The sequence below is a fragment of the Peromyscus maniculatus genome, chromosome 11 (assembly GCF_049852395.1).
Source record: "Peromyscus maniculatus bairdii isolate BWxNUB_F1_BW_parent chromosome 11, HU_Pman_BW_mat_3.1, whole genome shotgun sequence".
NCBI lineage: Eukaryota > Metazoa > Chordata > Mammalia > Rodentia > Cricetidae > Peromyscus > Peromyscus maniculatus.
In genome coordinates, this window is record NC_134862.1 from 72,936,599 (window position 1) to 72,952,719 (window position 16,121).

A 16,121-nucleotide genomic window follows, 5' to 3' on the forward strand; every position below is an offset into this window, starting at 1 on the left:
CCAGAACCACCATACTGTCAGATGTAAAGGCAAAGCTTCCTTAAGACAGAGTTGGTTGTGGGGCAAGTGCCTGATTTAGAGCCCTCAGCTGTGAAAGGACAGAGGGGGCTTCTGTGAGCCTAGGCAGGTAAAATTCCAACTGCAACTGTAAATTAAAATTGGTATCTTTTCAAGGTCTGGGAATGTAGTTCAGTGGTAACATATATGAACTCCTGGATGGTGGCCTCAGCATCAAAGAAATAGCACTGTTAAATCAGTATGAAAGGCAGAGGCAGTCAGGTCTCAGTGAGTTTGAGGCCGGCCAAGACCACATACTGAGACCCTGTCTCAAAAAAAAGTTTGTTTAAGAAAGGTTTCTGAGCCGGGCGGTGGTGGCGCATGCCTTTAATCCCAGCACTCGGGAGGCAGAGGCAGGCGGATCTCTGTGAGCCTAGGCTACCAGGTGAGTTCCAGGAAAGGTGCAAAGCTACACAGAGAAACCCTGTCTCAAAAAACCAAAAAAAAAAAAAAAAAAAAAAAAAAAAAAAGAAAGGTTTCTGGCCCTATGTCTTGCTATGCGCTGCTGGAAAAGTAGAATCAAGTCTCAAATGATGCCTTTTCAATTGTATCCTCTAGTATTATAGGTGTAGGACAGCACTGTATCATACCTCTGTGAATGTAAAATAGCTTGTACCTGCTTTATGATACATAGTAGTGACTGTGCTTTATCAGAGCTGTTTTTAATGATGTTGCTCAGAATGTTTTCTTTCCAGATGATGATTGAGAAACTAATTTAAAAAAAAAAATGGTGCCAGGTACCACAAGAGTAACCGGGGAAGGAAATAAATGTATTTTTTTCAGGGCTTTTATAAGTAGTATACAATTAATTGTACATTTACCTCATTCTTTGCATGGAGAAAAAGAAACTATCACTTTTTACCTTTTTTTTCCCCCAACATCTGAGAAAAAGAGGTGCTGTTTATCATCAGCAAGTAGGGACCAGAGTTATTTTTACCAGAATCACTCACTGTTCCTGGCCCTGTAGGCTTGGAACAACTAATCTAGGTATACTTACATGTACATTTGGACAACTGACCGTTACCTGAGAAGCACATTCCCATCCCCCTGAACAATTCCCATCTTTGCCCAACTTACATGTGAGTCCCAGGTTGTCAGGCTTCTCTACAACCTCAGACAGCAAATACCACGGAATAAAATACTACACCCTAAGTGTTTTCATGTTCTGTACTCCTGATTAAAGAAACTACCTCTAGCAGTTGCCTGGGCACAAGTCGATGTACAGTGTGGGAAGGGATTTGCATGAAATAGCTAAAAATTCCCCCTTGATTTACTCCTTTAATGTGAGCCCAGGGGATGTAGAGTAAGATATTGCCCACAGTTTTCCTAAAGGTGTTCTACATTTGCATTTATCATGACGTAGAATCTGAGTGTTTGATTGAATTACCCAGTTTATACAAGCAGTCTACTCTTGCTATGGGAAAAGGAAAGTCTTATTGGCCATGACATTATTTTACTGCAACAATAATTAACATGCCTCTGCATAGGCATAAATCTCCATGACTTATGTAGAAGCCTTGTAAAGGCAAACAGGAAGCATGTGCAAGAGGCATGCCACGTGTGGTGGAGTATCTCTTCACTGTTACTACATTGTATGTAGGAGCCAGAATTTCCCAAGCATTTTTACATGCATTGTCATCCTTTCAGATAACATGGCAGTTATAATCCAAATATAAACAGTACCAAATATATACTTAAGAATGGATTAGAGTTGGAAGAGACCTGAAAGTGTGGTGCTCTAAATAAAAGTGTAAAAGTCATTATTCTTCAAAGAAAGAAATTAGGAAGTTACAGAAAGAGACTGAAACTAATTTTATTGGTAAAGGCAGAATTTTTACCCAGACACTCTTGTTTTGAAGTCACTGTACCTCACTAACTTTAATAAAGCTCAAGAATTGTCAACAAATTCATCTCTCAGTTTTGCTGAATTCAATAAATTCAGTTACCAGCCTTTTAACTAAAAGAAAAATGTCATGTGCATCACTGCTACAGAAAAGGGTCTTCAGTGTCTCCATATGCCTTTGAGAATAACTTAAGGTATGGTCATGGGGTGTCAGTCATTCTTGTCTACACCACATTTGGGGGGCATAAGGACAGTGCTTGCTTAACTCTGTACTTTGAAGACAGTGGAGCAGTGTCCTCTTTTATTATCAGAAGACTTGTAACCAAACATTCATTCGGAGTTAACTCTAAACCAAGACAGTGGAGCAGTGTCCTCTTTTATTATCAGAAGACTTGTAAGCAAACATTCGGAGTTAATCTAAACCTAAGTAGAAATGGATTGAGCTCCTTGGACAGACCACTGCTGTAACCCCGTGTGGTGTTGCGGGCTAAGGAAGCCTGTAAAGGAAATGCAGAGAACTGCTTGATGCTGCTTCGCAGGCCTACTCCGAAGCGTTTCTCTTGCTTACCTGTACTTGCTGCTGAAATGGCTGAATTCGCAGCTGCAGAGTAGCAGTCATACCCCCAACATACATGTTAAAAAATAGCCTAACAAGGCAAAAGTGCTTTTTTTGTATATTTACAATTAAAATTTACAAAAAGTCTTTACTTACAAACCGCTATGATTTTTATCAACAGACATGATTTGTCTGTTACTTAGCAAAATAAAGGAAAGAAAAGGGTGAATATTCTCAGATAAGTTGGAAACTGTATGTTAAACATCTTATGACATTGTAGAGCAGTTTTTTAAAGATACGAATTCTTCTGTGTCTTATGTGATGTATAAAGAGAAAAGTTTCAAAACTATACTGAAAACGTTCCCAAACTGTATTGCTTATTTCAGGATTGTTGATCCGTGAGTTTTCACAGGAAGTTAACAGTAATTTCTTATTGAAGAGAGTAGTATGTCAGCAGGGAATGCATGCATATTATATGGCTGGAGTGCCTCGGATTTTTCTCAGATGTCAAATTTCTATTTTATAAAGAAAAGTGGAAATTGATATAGCCTGGTTATTTGATAATAATCAGGATAATTTTAGATTCTTTTCCATTTCTAGGACTTACTCCAATAGTGCAGCGTAACTAGGATTCTACATGGTGCTTAAATTACAGTAACTAAAGATGACTATTTACATTTTAACCAGTTAGTCCAGCTAGAGAATTTTAATGCTAGTGTTAACTTTGGAATTATGTTTGAGGTATTCGACTTTACAGCATGTTTAGTTTCTTTTCATTTCTTATTAGTATTTTTCATTACTTAATAGTCTCCTGCCCCCACCTCCGACAAGAACTCTCCTCTCTGTTCAACATCAGAAACATTTTCCTTTTTGGCATGTGCTTTCTAGCTCCCCAAGCAGTATAAGCAAATTGGAAAGTTCAGCTGTCATTCTTGGAAGGTCATAGATCACACTAGCAGCCCAAGTAATCCAAGAGGTTTTAAGTATCATAGCATTTAGTTTAAAGTGAAATTTGCTCTGACAGGGCTGGCAGAGCAATAGGAAAAAGAAATATTTGTGCTTGGAAAAGTGCATATGTAGAGACCAAGAGTATAACTGATGGCTGGAAGTGATTTCAGTCTAAAAAAACAAATCATTAAGAGAGTGCATAGGGGTAAAATACACAGTTCATATTTTAAAGAGTCTCACAATGAACCAGCAACTAAGGTTAGCATTACATAGTAATTAGTGTTGTGTTCACATTTAACTCACTCAGTACCAGACAGCATGGTTAATCTATCACTGAGAAAACATTGCTACTGAGATGATATTCTCTATTGGAAACCTATAACGGTAATTTTTGTACCTTAAAGAGAACAAAGGCGTTATGACAGATTATATAAATGTAGAATCAGCAACAGACAAACGGTGACATCTAAGAGGTGCTAATGGCTCAGGTTATTGGCACAGAGGTTATTTAAACCACTTGCTAAGTGCTGGGAATCAAGGCATCGCTTGATATTATAGAACCCGCCAGTTTCAAGAACTTCTCCTGTTTAATTGAAGACATGTAGTTAAAGACAGCTAGATGGTATACCCTAACTGAAAGACTGCTCTAGAAGGCCAGAGACCATTATAGGCTTAGGTACCTGCGCTACAAATAAGGAAAAGTGAAGTGCCATTTAATAGATGCAAGTCTTTCTTTCAAGCTGTTGTTCTCTGCAGAAAGCCAGTGTTAAGTCACAGCAATACAAGATTTATAAATGTTTTCCTTGAATATGCAAAAGAGAGATAAAAGAAGAAGAAAAAAATTTCCAGTAAGATGGCAAGCTTGATCAACAAGGAAGGGTTCCTCCTATATAGATAGACAAATAAATAGAAATTCAGAAACCCCTTGCATACATGGAAATGCTTGTGATTTTCTGCATAGTTGACTATCCACTCTTACCCAGACAAGTTTTAGCCATTCCTCTGGGCTAGTGAAATCAAACCATCAGTGATGGTAAAGAGACAAGTCTCTAAGTCCCTTCATCTGCCTTCCATGCTGGGCAGTGTGCTTGTCAGGACTCCCAGGAGTCAGTCTGTTACTCTTTGGTAGTTTGAGGTATTCTTTATCTGCCTGATGAATCTGGTCAAGATATTGCAGAAGGAAACAGTAGCTTTACATGTGTATGAAGACAAGTATTAATTGAGATTAGAGGAGAGTCAGTGAAGTGAAATTTCATGGCCAATTGGAATAAATTAGAGACTGTTTTGCACATGCCCATCATTAGCACAAATTAGTTTTTATCTGAAGCATCAGCATAGGCACTAAACTGAAGGAATCTGTCCCTACAGTATTTTCCCCTTACAACTGACAGATGTCATTAACAAAAAATTTTAATGAATCCCAAAGAAGTGATTTAAATCCAGCTTCCTAATACTCATGTAATTTGCCCTTTAAGAACAAATAATTACTTTGTGTTCATTAAAAAATATTCCTTATGGGACTGCAGACTGGCTGAGTGAATGAAGAGCAATTGCTGCTCTTCCAGCCTGAGTTCAGTTCCCCAGCACCCATGTCAGGTCACAGCTGCCTTTAACTCTAGCTCCCGAGATACAACACCCTCTTCTGGTCTCTGAACGTACACATGGCATACATAGAAATAAACATAAAAAAAAGAAAAGAAAAAAAAACAAGTATTAACTATAAAGCTTTATTTTATTAGTAATAAAAGAAAAATGTGTATATACAGCACACAAAAGTAAATGTAAAATTACAGGTAATCTTTGTGTATGTGTATACATATGTCAGACTCATCAAAAGACTACATAATTATGATCTTGGATTTTATTTCCTGAATGACACAATGATTCCATTTCAAAACAATAACTATTAATCTCAACACTCAAAAGGCAGAGGTAGTTGGATCTCTGTTAGTTTGAGGTCACCCTGGTCTCCAAAGTGAGTTCCAGGACCAGAAAAACCCTGTCTGGGGGTGGGGGTAAAAAACCCAAAACACTAATACCTTAGAGAAATCTAAAACATATGTGTGTTATAGGTAAACTTATAAAACACTATGTTCCTGATGTTGGTTCCATGATGTTTTTCAAACTATGCTGTAAAAATAGTACTTTAGTATGCAAGTTAAATTTTCAGTGCCAAAGACAATTGACATCCTTTATTTCAACTTATTTTTAGGCCCCCACAGTTACAGATTTTACATTCAACAATGGGTGTTTGTTGTTTTTATGAACTAGACTGTTTCACTTATAAAATGAAGATATTCATTATTATCTGAGGATGCAAAACAAACTGCACTCCATCAGTGTTAAATACGCTTTGAATTCGTAAGCTATGCTTTAAAACTAGTGGTGCATTTACAGTGGCAAGACAAGCTTGCCATCTAGTGGCTTGTCTAAAAATTACATTGGGGTCCTGGTAAGACACCACCTTGTTAAGTGTTAGGTCCTGCATTTCTCTTCCTGCAGCAGTAATTTTAAAAACATGGCATAACTGGCCCCTCAGGCTGTCTGACTTCATCCCATGGAATACAGCAGCCTTTCAGCTATTTCATTAAGCATTCCCTATACCTGTGGGGCAAAGTTCTTTCATTCTGCTCTTCTGTAGTCTTTAAACTGTCAGCTAGTTTTTACATTCTCCCCCTTAGCTCTCAGATCTAATCTAGTAAAGTTTTGTGAAAATCTCCTTTCAAAAGAGGAAAGATAGGCCAACAAGATGCCTCTGCAGCTAAAGACATTTGCTTCCAAACCTAACAACCTAAGTTTAGCTTCCAGGACCACAGGTAGGAGAGAGCTGAACCATTCCCATGAGTAGTCCTATGACCTCTACAAATGAGTGTTCACTCTCTCTCACACACACGTTAACCTTTGTTGTCAATTGTAACAATTTTCTCACTGTTGTTTACGAGGCTGCTGGCATAACGCCTCTTTCTTCTTCAAATTGGGCAGCTATATTACCTCCTAAATGTTTTCTGTGCATTTGAGTTCACCCCAACTCCCTTTCCTACCACAGATAACGTTCCAAAACAGAATTAGACTATTGTTCTTTACAACTATTGAGAGTTCTCAAAATCCATGCAGTTCTTAGTATGGCATGTGGAGTTGTACTATCTCGTCCTACTCACACTTTAGACCTGCACTGCAGTCCTGCTGCTTCTCATATCACACACTAAAGAATTTGACCAGAACACACTGCTACTCTTTAGCTGCTGCAGTGTCTTGCTCAGGCCTCTACGCCATCCCCACCTCTCTCTTAACCTGTGTAATCCTACCTGTCTCTCCAGACTCATCCATTCATACATTGATACTCTTTGTCCAGTTCATGTCAGATACGATGCTAGATGCTTTATGTACGTCAAAGAATATTACAACCTTAGCCCTCCATGGACATTCTAATATAAGAAGCAAAAACCAAAATATAAAATGACAGAAATATAACGGCAAATGCCTTAAAGTTTGACTGTTTTGGGTAAAGACCTTCTAGCCTCAAAGATTTGCTGTACTGTATCTCTGGCACAAAGAAACTGTACTGTATCTCTGGCACACTCACATTGTATTACTTAGAATCCTACTGTACAGGCATTAGAGCAGTACAGTGCCATGCATTACAGATGTACTCCCGGTATATTAAATACTTAATGTCCTACTCTTTTAGTTAGGGTTGCTGTTGCTGTGAAGAGACACCATGACCATGGCAACTCTTACAAAGGAAAACATTTAATTGAGTGATTCACAATTTCAGAGGTTTAGTCCATTATCCTCATGGTGGGACATGACAGTATGTAGGAAGACATGGTGCTGGAGAAGGAGCTGAGAGTCCTTCATCTTGATCAGCAGGCAACAAAAAGTGAACTGGATCACTGGAAGTGGCTTGAGCAATATGAGACCTCAAAGCACACCTCCACAGTGACACACTTCCTCCAACAAGGCCACACCTCCTAATAGTGCCACTCCCTATGAGCTTATGGGGGACAATTACATTCAAACTACCACACTCCACTCCTGGCCCCCATAAACTTGTAATAATATCATAGTTGCATTTTGTCCAACTTCAAAGCCCCTTCAGTCTCAACAATATATTAAAGTCCAAAGTTAAAGTCTCTTCTGAGATTCATGCAGTCTCTTAACTGTAATCTACAAATTCAAAATAAAAAAAACAGATCACATACTTCCAACATATAATGCCACAGGATACACATTACTGTTCCAAAACATAGGGAAGGAAGCATAGTGAGGAAATACTGGGCTGAAACAAGAACAAAAACTAGATGGGCAAGCTACAAACCCTGCATCTCCATGTCTGATGTCAAAATGCTCTCCTCATCTCCAACTCCTTTCAGCTTTGTTGACTGCAACATACTTCTTTCTCTTGGGCTGCCTCCACCCCCTTTCCTTGGCAGGTATTCCATGACTCTGGCAGCTCCAGCATTTTGGGGTTTCCAAGGCAATCCAGGCTTCACCTTTACAGCTTTATGCAATGGCCTCTCTAGGCCTCCATTCCGGGATACCCCTGACATATGCCTGGCCTTAGAAGCTTTCCTTAGTCACTCCTTGACTAAAGACAGAACTACATGGCCAAAGCTGCCAAGTTCTGCTGTTTACTGGGGCTGGGACATGGCCCTCATATTCAATTACATCTTCACCCGCTTTCTGTTTTTCATGGCTTCCTTCACTGCCTTAGCGTGGCTGTCCTGGAACTTGCTCTGTAGACCAGGCTGGCTTCAAACTCAGAGACCCACCAGCCTCTGCCTTCTGATTGCTGAGATTAAAGATGTGCACCACCACACCCAGCTCTAAACTCTTCCTTAATTCCTTTTCTCAAATTGGGAACTTAACTGAGTAGGATCTTGTTTGCCCTGAGGTCACCACTCCTTTATTTCTTTTTCTTAATCTGTTTATCTCCTTGAACACAGGACTTAGCTCCATTCCACATCCTGGTGCTCCTTTTCTCCTCAATTTGTTTATTTTTTTATTTTATTATTATTTTTTTTTGCTCAGCTTGCTCCTTTTCATTATAAATCTTCATTAGAGTAACCACTAATAACCACATGACAGAGTCTATACTAGACTGTTTTGAAATTTGTCAACAGAAATAATTCAACTCTCTTCACTTTAGCCTCAGGCAGACTCTCCAGACAAGGGCAAAGGGCAGCCACAGTCATCACCAAAATACCACAAGAATGATCTCTGCCACTACTAAAATTCTTCTCCTCTGAAACTTGTTGAGCCAGGCCCCACAGTTCATCAGATCACACTCAGCCCCACTGTCTCGTTCAACTGTTTTTCCAGTCTACAGTCCCTTGGCTCATACTCCTTCAAACACAAGCATGGTCAGGCCTTCCACAGCAATACCTCACTCCTGGTACCAACTTCTGTCTTAGTGAAGGTTTCTATTGCTGTGAAGAGACATCATGACCATGGCAACTCTTATAAAGGAAAACATTTAATTGGGGTGACTTACATTTTCAGAGGTTTAGTCTATTATTATTATCGTGGTGGGATATGGCAGCATGTGGGAAGGCATGGTGCTGGAAAAGAAGCTGAGAGTCCTACATCTTGATCAACAGGCAACAGGAAGTGAACTGGGTCACTGCTTAGTTGATAAAAATGAAATCATCTAGAATGTTAACAGACTATGCCATACAGTTCGCTGGAATCAGGAAATGTCTCCTTCAATGAGAGCTACTTTCTGTTAAATTCTTTTACTTGGCAATCCCAAATTAACTCCTGTCTTTAATTTTATCTGTGAATTACAAAAACTGAGTGATTCCAAAAGTCAGTATTCCCTACTTATAAGTATATTGATACCAAAGATTCTATGTAATAAACTGTAGAATCCCTAAAGACAGTCCCAGACTATAAAAAATGATATCCAATGTAGTGGCAGGTGAAAATTCGATGTGTGTCTGTCTATATGCACAGTTATACATACACTTATATACTCAGTCTTTTATACACCACTTTGTCATAATAGCTCCTTACATTTTTTTAAGGTCAGTGGTGTTTAGTTACAGTAATAAAGTCAGAGATAGGTTTGCACTGTGTGCTGTACTTGGTTCAGATGAGATTGAGTACATTCAGGATAGTATGGCTTTCCACTGCTCTAGCAATTTCAAACCACATCATAAATATCGTAAGAGCTTCATATTCTTTATTTTAAGGTAAATCATGAAAATCAAAGTTAGAAAACAAAAATGAACAGCAGAGATTGGAGATTGTATCCTGATGGTTGAATAAATAGAGTGGTGAGATGTGCATAAAGAATTAGACTTTATGTATGGTTGTGGAGAGTAATGCTAAGGCTACTTGGATAGGGTTTCGGAGGACTGTAATAAAGAACTTTCTAGCAGTCTTACACACCCATGGGAACTGCCTTCTCAGAGTCCCAAGCACCGCCACTTCTAGTCCAGACAAGATCCAGGTGAGCTCTATCAAGAGTGTTGTGAATTGAAGTGCAAACAAGATTGTTTCAAAAAAATTCAGAGCCTCGATCCTATGAGCTTATGAAAGAAGAAAAATGGATCCAAAGTGTTTCTATGGTAACGTCCACTAATAAATTTATTACATGCTTGTACTTGCATTGCTGACTTAGGAATTTCAAAGAAAACAGCATGTGTTGCTTTGATCTAATTAGAGTAAAATAATGATGATGCTTTTCACTCATGCAGCACTTTTCATCCAAGGATTTCAAAGTGCTTTACAAATATGCACTAATTAAGCCTCACAAACAGCCTGAGGTAGGTGCCTTTCTCTCCTTTCTCCAGGAATGTCGACTGTGGCGCAGAATCCTGAGTGTGCCAAGGATTCCTACTGGCTGCCATTTCTTTGGAATGTGCTGCATGTAAAGTGTCACATGTCATTTTCAGATTTTGTTTTCCCTCTGAATCATCACAAGTTTAGAATCTTAGTGAATGCTGCTTGAGGACTTGTTTCAAGTCCTATAGATATTGACGGACGTCAAGCTTTCTCTGTGTCAGTTAACTCTGTAGATTTATAGAAACAAATTCTAAGTGGTTAATATTATACTATTGTTGAATTATAAGTATAATTTTCACTTTAAAAGATTTGTTTCCATTTTCGTCTCCAGGTACCCCAAAGTCATTGTTTGGGTATATAACTTTATAGAAGTTGATTGGTTGACATTGCTATCCCTTGTTATCTTATTATCAGAGAGAGCTTTTTTCTTTGGACTAGAATTATATATTATCAAGAAAATATACTGAGTTTGGGTAATTCAATGACTGAAAATGTTTTATCTTAACACTAAAGGAAAAAAATTAAGTATCACTAAATAGCCATGTGAAGAAAAAGTAGTATTGTGGGCTTTATATGCTAATATAGGAGGATTTACAAGTTTACCATAGGTTCAGGGTAGCAGGGTAGCAGAGAGAGAATTTGTACACACAGAGACACACTAAGCAGGACACAGTTCCATTCCCATATATGCAGCCCCATGTTACAAACTGCTGTCTAAAGCAGTGGCCAGGCACAGTGAGAGCAGATGTCAATGTCACAGCTTGGTTTCCATGGGCTCCTAGGTCCCTGTTAATGCCGTGTCAAGTCTTCCTGAGTCAGAATGGTACAAGTTTTACTGCGTCACTGCCCCTCTGTATTTATGATTTCTGTCCCTTCCAGAACTTATCCCAAATATTTACCTCCAAATATCTCTATTTCCATTTAAATACTTAGTGTTAGACTCTCCTAGTTCTGAGACACAGTCCACATTAATAATGCTACATTCTTATATCAAGAAAGAAAGTAGAATTAGTGTCCGTGTGTTCCAAAAGAGTACGTTTCTAAGTTTTAGCATCATGGAAAGCTCTGTTCCCCCCGGCTTTAGAACAACCCAAATAAGAGATTAAAGAAGAAAACCGTAGCTCCACAACTACTTGAATTTAAAAGATGGCCATAACTACACAAGGGTCTACAGTATCACAATACTTTCCAAGCTGGTTAGAATAGTTTAAATGTCCTTTAAATACTTAATCTATGATATATGAAGGATAAGTCACAAAGAGCCAGTTTTAAGACTTAGTTCCAAGTTTTCTTCCTGGGTTGGGGGAAAGGGGGTCTTGAAAAGCCCAAATGCTGCCCTATACATTGTACCATACACTCAAGGTACCCTGAACTGTTGTCTGCAGGCACGGAACCCGCTACAGTGGCCTAAACACTGGGCGATTGAAAAGCTCCACACTTAAGGGCGAGTCTTACCTTCCCTTACCTGGGGATATAGAGTCTTATTGACAGTGTAATTGGTGTATTCAGAAAAGAAAGGGGAAAATGGGAATTTTTCATTTATAGTGAAAAGTGTAGCATATGGGCATGTCTGAATATCTTCTTTATTCACTTGACAAACCGCATAGGAAAGCAGCGATGAGGAGTTTGATCCGTCATAGAAATACAGAAAAGCAGTCATTCAACTTGAATGTACAAGTCTCGGTTTCTGAGAATCCGCTAAGTCCCCTCTCTTAGTGGGGACCACTGGCCCACAAGGTGAGATGTTCCTAGTGTTGGTCCAGGCCAGTGACAGCAAAGGAACTGTGGCAGCTTCTGCTGCCCACATGGTAGTGAGAAACTCCCTGCCAATCGCCATCCTCTATGTAGAATTTCTAGAAGCCGTCTGGAGAGCGTCCATTTCAGGAGTGCTTTCTGAGTGTTCAGTGGTCTACTGCAAGCCTCTGATTCCCAGACCTCAGAAAAGATTGGAGACTGAGAAATGACCACAGAATTAGCGTGGCCTTTTAAGAGGTTCTGAGGAGTGTCCAAGTGTAGTGACAAGTCGAAAGACGGGGACGGAATGCTATGTAATCTCCCCTTACATGTTGGAGAGTTGTCTAAATGCGTGAATATGCTATCTTAGTGTTTAGGGTCGTCAGCCAACCGTTCTCCTAACTGTGAATAGGGGAACCTTGTGAAGTTTTTTGAATCCACTAATTTCTGAAACAACATTTTTAATAATTAAATGGATTCTTTAACAGTTTCATACATGTATATAATACATTCTGATTACTCTCAACCCCTACCCTCTGTAAAGATAACTCTAGAATAATATTTTCTCTTCACCTCAAAGATTAATTTCCTCCATGGAGCAAAATAAAATACAGACTTAAAATTTGCAATTAGCTTTGATAAATTATAAATACATCTTTTTCATGAAGTTTTATTTGTCCAGGATCACTCAGTATAAATCTTAACCTGAAAGGTATACAAATTCTACTTTGCCAAGAGGTAGATTCACTTGAAGCACATGTCTTATATGTAACTCTTATGCATCTTACATCATAGCGCTTACTCTCTAGATATGGTCTGATACACGTACAAACACTTGAACATACGTGCTGTTAGCATTTTAATACTTACTATTGTGGTTCAATATAATCTTTCTTACCTTGTGAGAGGAAGTTAATATAAATGTGAATATGTATTCTAATCAGATTGGCATTTGTTGGTGAAAATTATTCTGCTTAGTAGAATCTCAAATAATCTTGTCATTTAAGTGTGCTTTTTGTTTTCAAAGCTTACATTTCCACCTTATAAATGATTTCCTTCAGCTTTAAATGGAGCTCACCAGCATTCACTGCATGAGCTGTGCATGAGCATGTTGAAGCTGCCAAATTTGCCTGGCACGTTCACATTTTGTCCTTCTCTGCAGTGCTGATTAACTCTTTGCTAAAATGCTTTGTAGAACAGATTTTCTTTAATAGTTTATTCATAGGCAAACGAATATTGTAAATTAAGCGTAAACTGTGTCTGTGTTTCAGGCTGTATTTGCAACTCCTTGGCTTTTCTTGCATAGAATAAACTGGCACTTACAATAGCCTTGTTTTTACTAAAGAGAAAAGACACATACTTTAGCATTCAGGGTTTCCAGGTCAGCTCTGGCTGATTTGCAGGCTATGGGAAGCTCTCAATCTTGTCCTGCAGGCTCAAATGACTTAGATCCCTTGGGAGTTCACTGCTAATGCTCTGACTGCATATCCTGTTCACAGGGGTTAGTCTCCATCTCCACAAGACAAACAGACCTTGTAACAGTCAGAAAGCTCTTTGCCACTGTTATCATTTCCCAGCAGAGTAGTGCTGGTCACTGCCAGAATGTGAATTTTTCATATTGTTTCATAAGAGCCATATATATAGATAATTTGTGAATTCAAACTATTTCAATCGAGTCTTCGACTTTATTTGGAACAGACCCTCCTGACAGGTTTCTAATATTTGAATATAGATCATCAGAGGTAGATATTTGAGTATTTACATTTCTATGGGAATAGAAAGATTAATATTTCTGAAAAATCACTGTGGCAGTTGGGGAATCCTGGAAGTGTGACATTCAGAGGCCCTGATGATGACCTGCACTTTATGTGTGTGGTTAAAAAACAGAATACCTTATTGCCTGTCTTTTCTTTCCAGCCTCGGAATGGATGGCTTTGGCCAACCAGTGGGAATTCTTGGACGTCCTGCCACCGCCTATGGATTCCGCCCTGATGAACCTTACTACTACGGCTTTGGGTCTCGATAAAGTCACCCCTTTTCATGTGTACCCTCAGCTTAGGAGAGATCTGTATGGTGTGGGTTAACTTTGAATCTTGACTTAATAATGCATGTTGGTACTCCTGCGGGGCTGTGTTTCTTATTTCTCCATGTTGTTAGCTGCAAGTTAACTCTGACCCTCACATCTTCTGTTAAATACAATTGATGCTGCAGCATTCACTCATCCAGACACATCTTGAGGAGAATAACATTTCCCATGAGACTGTTGCGAAACTACTAGCCTGAAAAAAGAGATACTACATTATGTACATTAAGTGACTAATTTCTATTAAAAAATGGCATTCGTGCAAAGGAATGAGCCAGAGTCATGTGTTCATGTTCTGTGTTTCATAGGAACCACTCATATACATGGAATATAATACTTTTTTTTTGCTTTCTCTTTCTACTTATAAACTTAGTGTTTTGTATGAGCTGTGCTACCTTTACATTTTATTTTAAATGAACCTCATTCTGCCTTTTGTTTCATGCTGTGTCTGGAAGCTTCTTTCCCAAGGTTATTAACAATATGAGTTTTTAACTAATGGTGAACACATGTTGTAAGTGGTGTTGAACCTTAAGTGATTTGTTATAATCCTAAGTGATCCGGATTCATGACCCTTTAACTATGGCAGAATACTAGGCAACCTCCCTGAACGTAGCAGGAGCACCACTGGGCTTCTAAGCTTTGTTTTTTCCTGAAATGTACAATATAAGGTGGGAACAAGCTAATTTATTTTGCCTTACCTAAGAAAATTAAGGAAAGGATTCTTTCTCTCTTTGTTAACTTTAGAAGTGGGTAATGGGAAGTAGAGAGGGTCATGGTGATTAATAATGATTTTTGAAAGTAATTCATTGATTTTAAAATGTTGAAAATTTACTTGAAAAACCAAGCAAGTGAGCTAATTGTAAGCATAGTTTGTTTCTTGATTGCCTCCTACCGAGGAAACACAAGGCTTCCAAACAACACAAATCAAAGGTAAGCTTTCTGCCTTTAAATTTAAGACCCACTGATCTAACTATACTTTTACCTTAATTTACACATTTAGCACAAAGTACTAGAGCTGGAAAGGTCGTTGGGAACAATTCAGTCCATGTGCTTGAGAAACCAAACACTTAAAAATGTAAAGATAGCCAACAGGTGTATTCTTACCTGCTACTTCTAAGGTAGTATATGATCTGGATGTTGTTTTAGTATATGACCTGGGATGTTGTTTTAGTATATGATCTGGATGTTATGTTTGTGAACTCACAACCTAATTGATCTTTCTGGAAGCATGCAGTTATTGTCTTTGTCTCCCTTTTCCCCACAAAATAAATATTAATGTCAGAAAATTTTGAATCAGTACTGTCCAACTCTCATTTTTACAATTAAAACCAAACAATCTGAGGTGAGAGCCAGTGAGATGGCCGGATGAGTAAAGTCACTTGCCACCAAGCAAGAAGACCTGAGTTCAAGTCCTAGGACCCACGTGGTTGGAGGAGAGAGCCAATTCCTGCACATTCGTCTGCTGACCTTCACCTATACACCATGGTATATATGCACCCCTTACACAAAGTCAGACATGAAATAAAGAAGTGTAAAATACATACCCGTTTCAAATTAGTGAGATATTAAATGACTTACCCTGTTTCTGTGTTTAGTCAGTGATAACACCTGGCTCTTTGTCTTCAACATAGCAGCCCTTGTACAAATGCTTTCCTGTTGTTTATCACATACACAGTGTAAGTACACAAAACTAAAGTGATATTTATACACTTAGAAGAATATTCCAAATGTATAACGTTTCGAATGCTATGCACAAATTTTCTTACATATTTTTATTGTTTTAAGATTTCACAGATTTAGAAATTATAATCTTTCCACTCAGGCATTGGCTAGTTTAGCATTCCCTTGTTTATCAAAGTTTGCCAATGAGATCAGTAATAAAGAATATCTAAATTATTATGTCTATCAGAGAACAAAAAGGGTCAGCACTTGGCCCTTGTAGAAATACCATTCATACAGTAAGTCATATCCTGGCCTCACTAGGTTGTTTTTGGTTTTTGGTTTTTCGAGACAGGGTTTCTCTGTGTAGCTTTGTGCCTTTCCTAGGACTCACTTGGTAGCCCAGGCTGGCCTCGAACTCACAGAGATCTGCCTGGCTCTGCCTCCCGAGT

At 38.7% G+C, this 16,121-nt stretch overlaps 1 protein-coding gene across 9 annotated transcripts in view; it reads left to right on the top strand.

The window, feature by feature from the left end:
- Kifap3 (kinesin associated protein 3) overlaps positions 1-14,280 on the top strand; it is a 136,242-nt gene extending 121,962 nt beyond the window's left edge. For 6 of the 9 annotated variants that reach the window (XM_042258451.2, XM_042258449.2, XM_042258452.2 and 3 more), the window contains one exon: positions 13,845-14,280. In XM_042258451.2, coding sequence (XP_042114385.1) covers positions 13,845-13,953 — 109 coding nt within the window. In that variant the 3' untranslated portion in view covers positions 13,954-14,280. Of the gene's footprint in view, positions 1-10,105; positions 10,175-13,844 lie in introns of all 9 variants that reach the window. The other 3 variants (XM_042258453.2, XM_076547873.1, XM_076547872.1) reach the window with 1 other exon arrangement.
- The last annotated feature ends 1,841 nt before the right edge of the window (positions 14,281-16,121 follow it).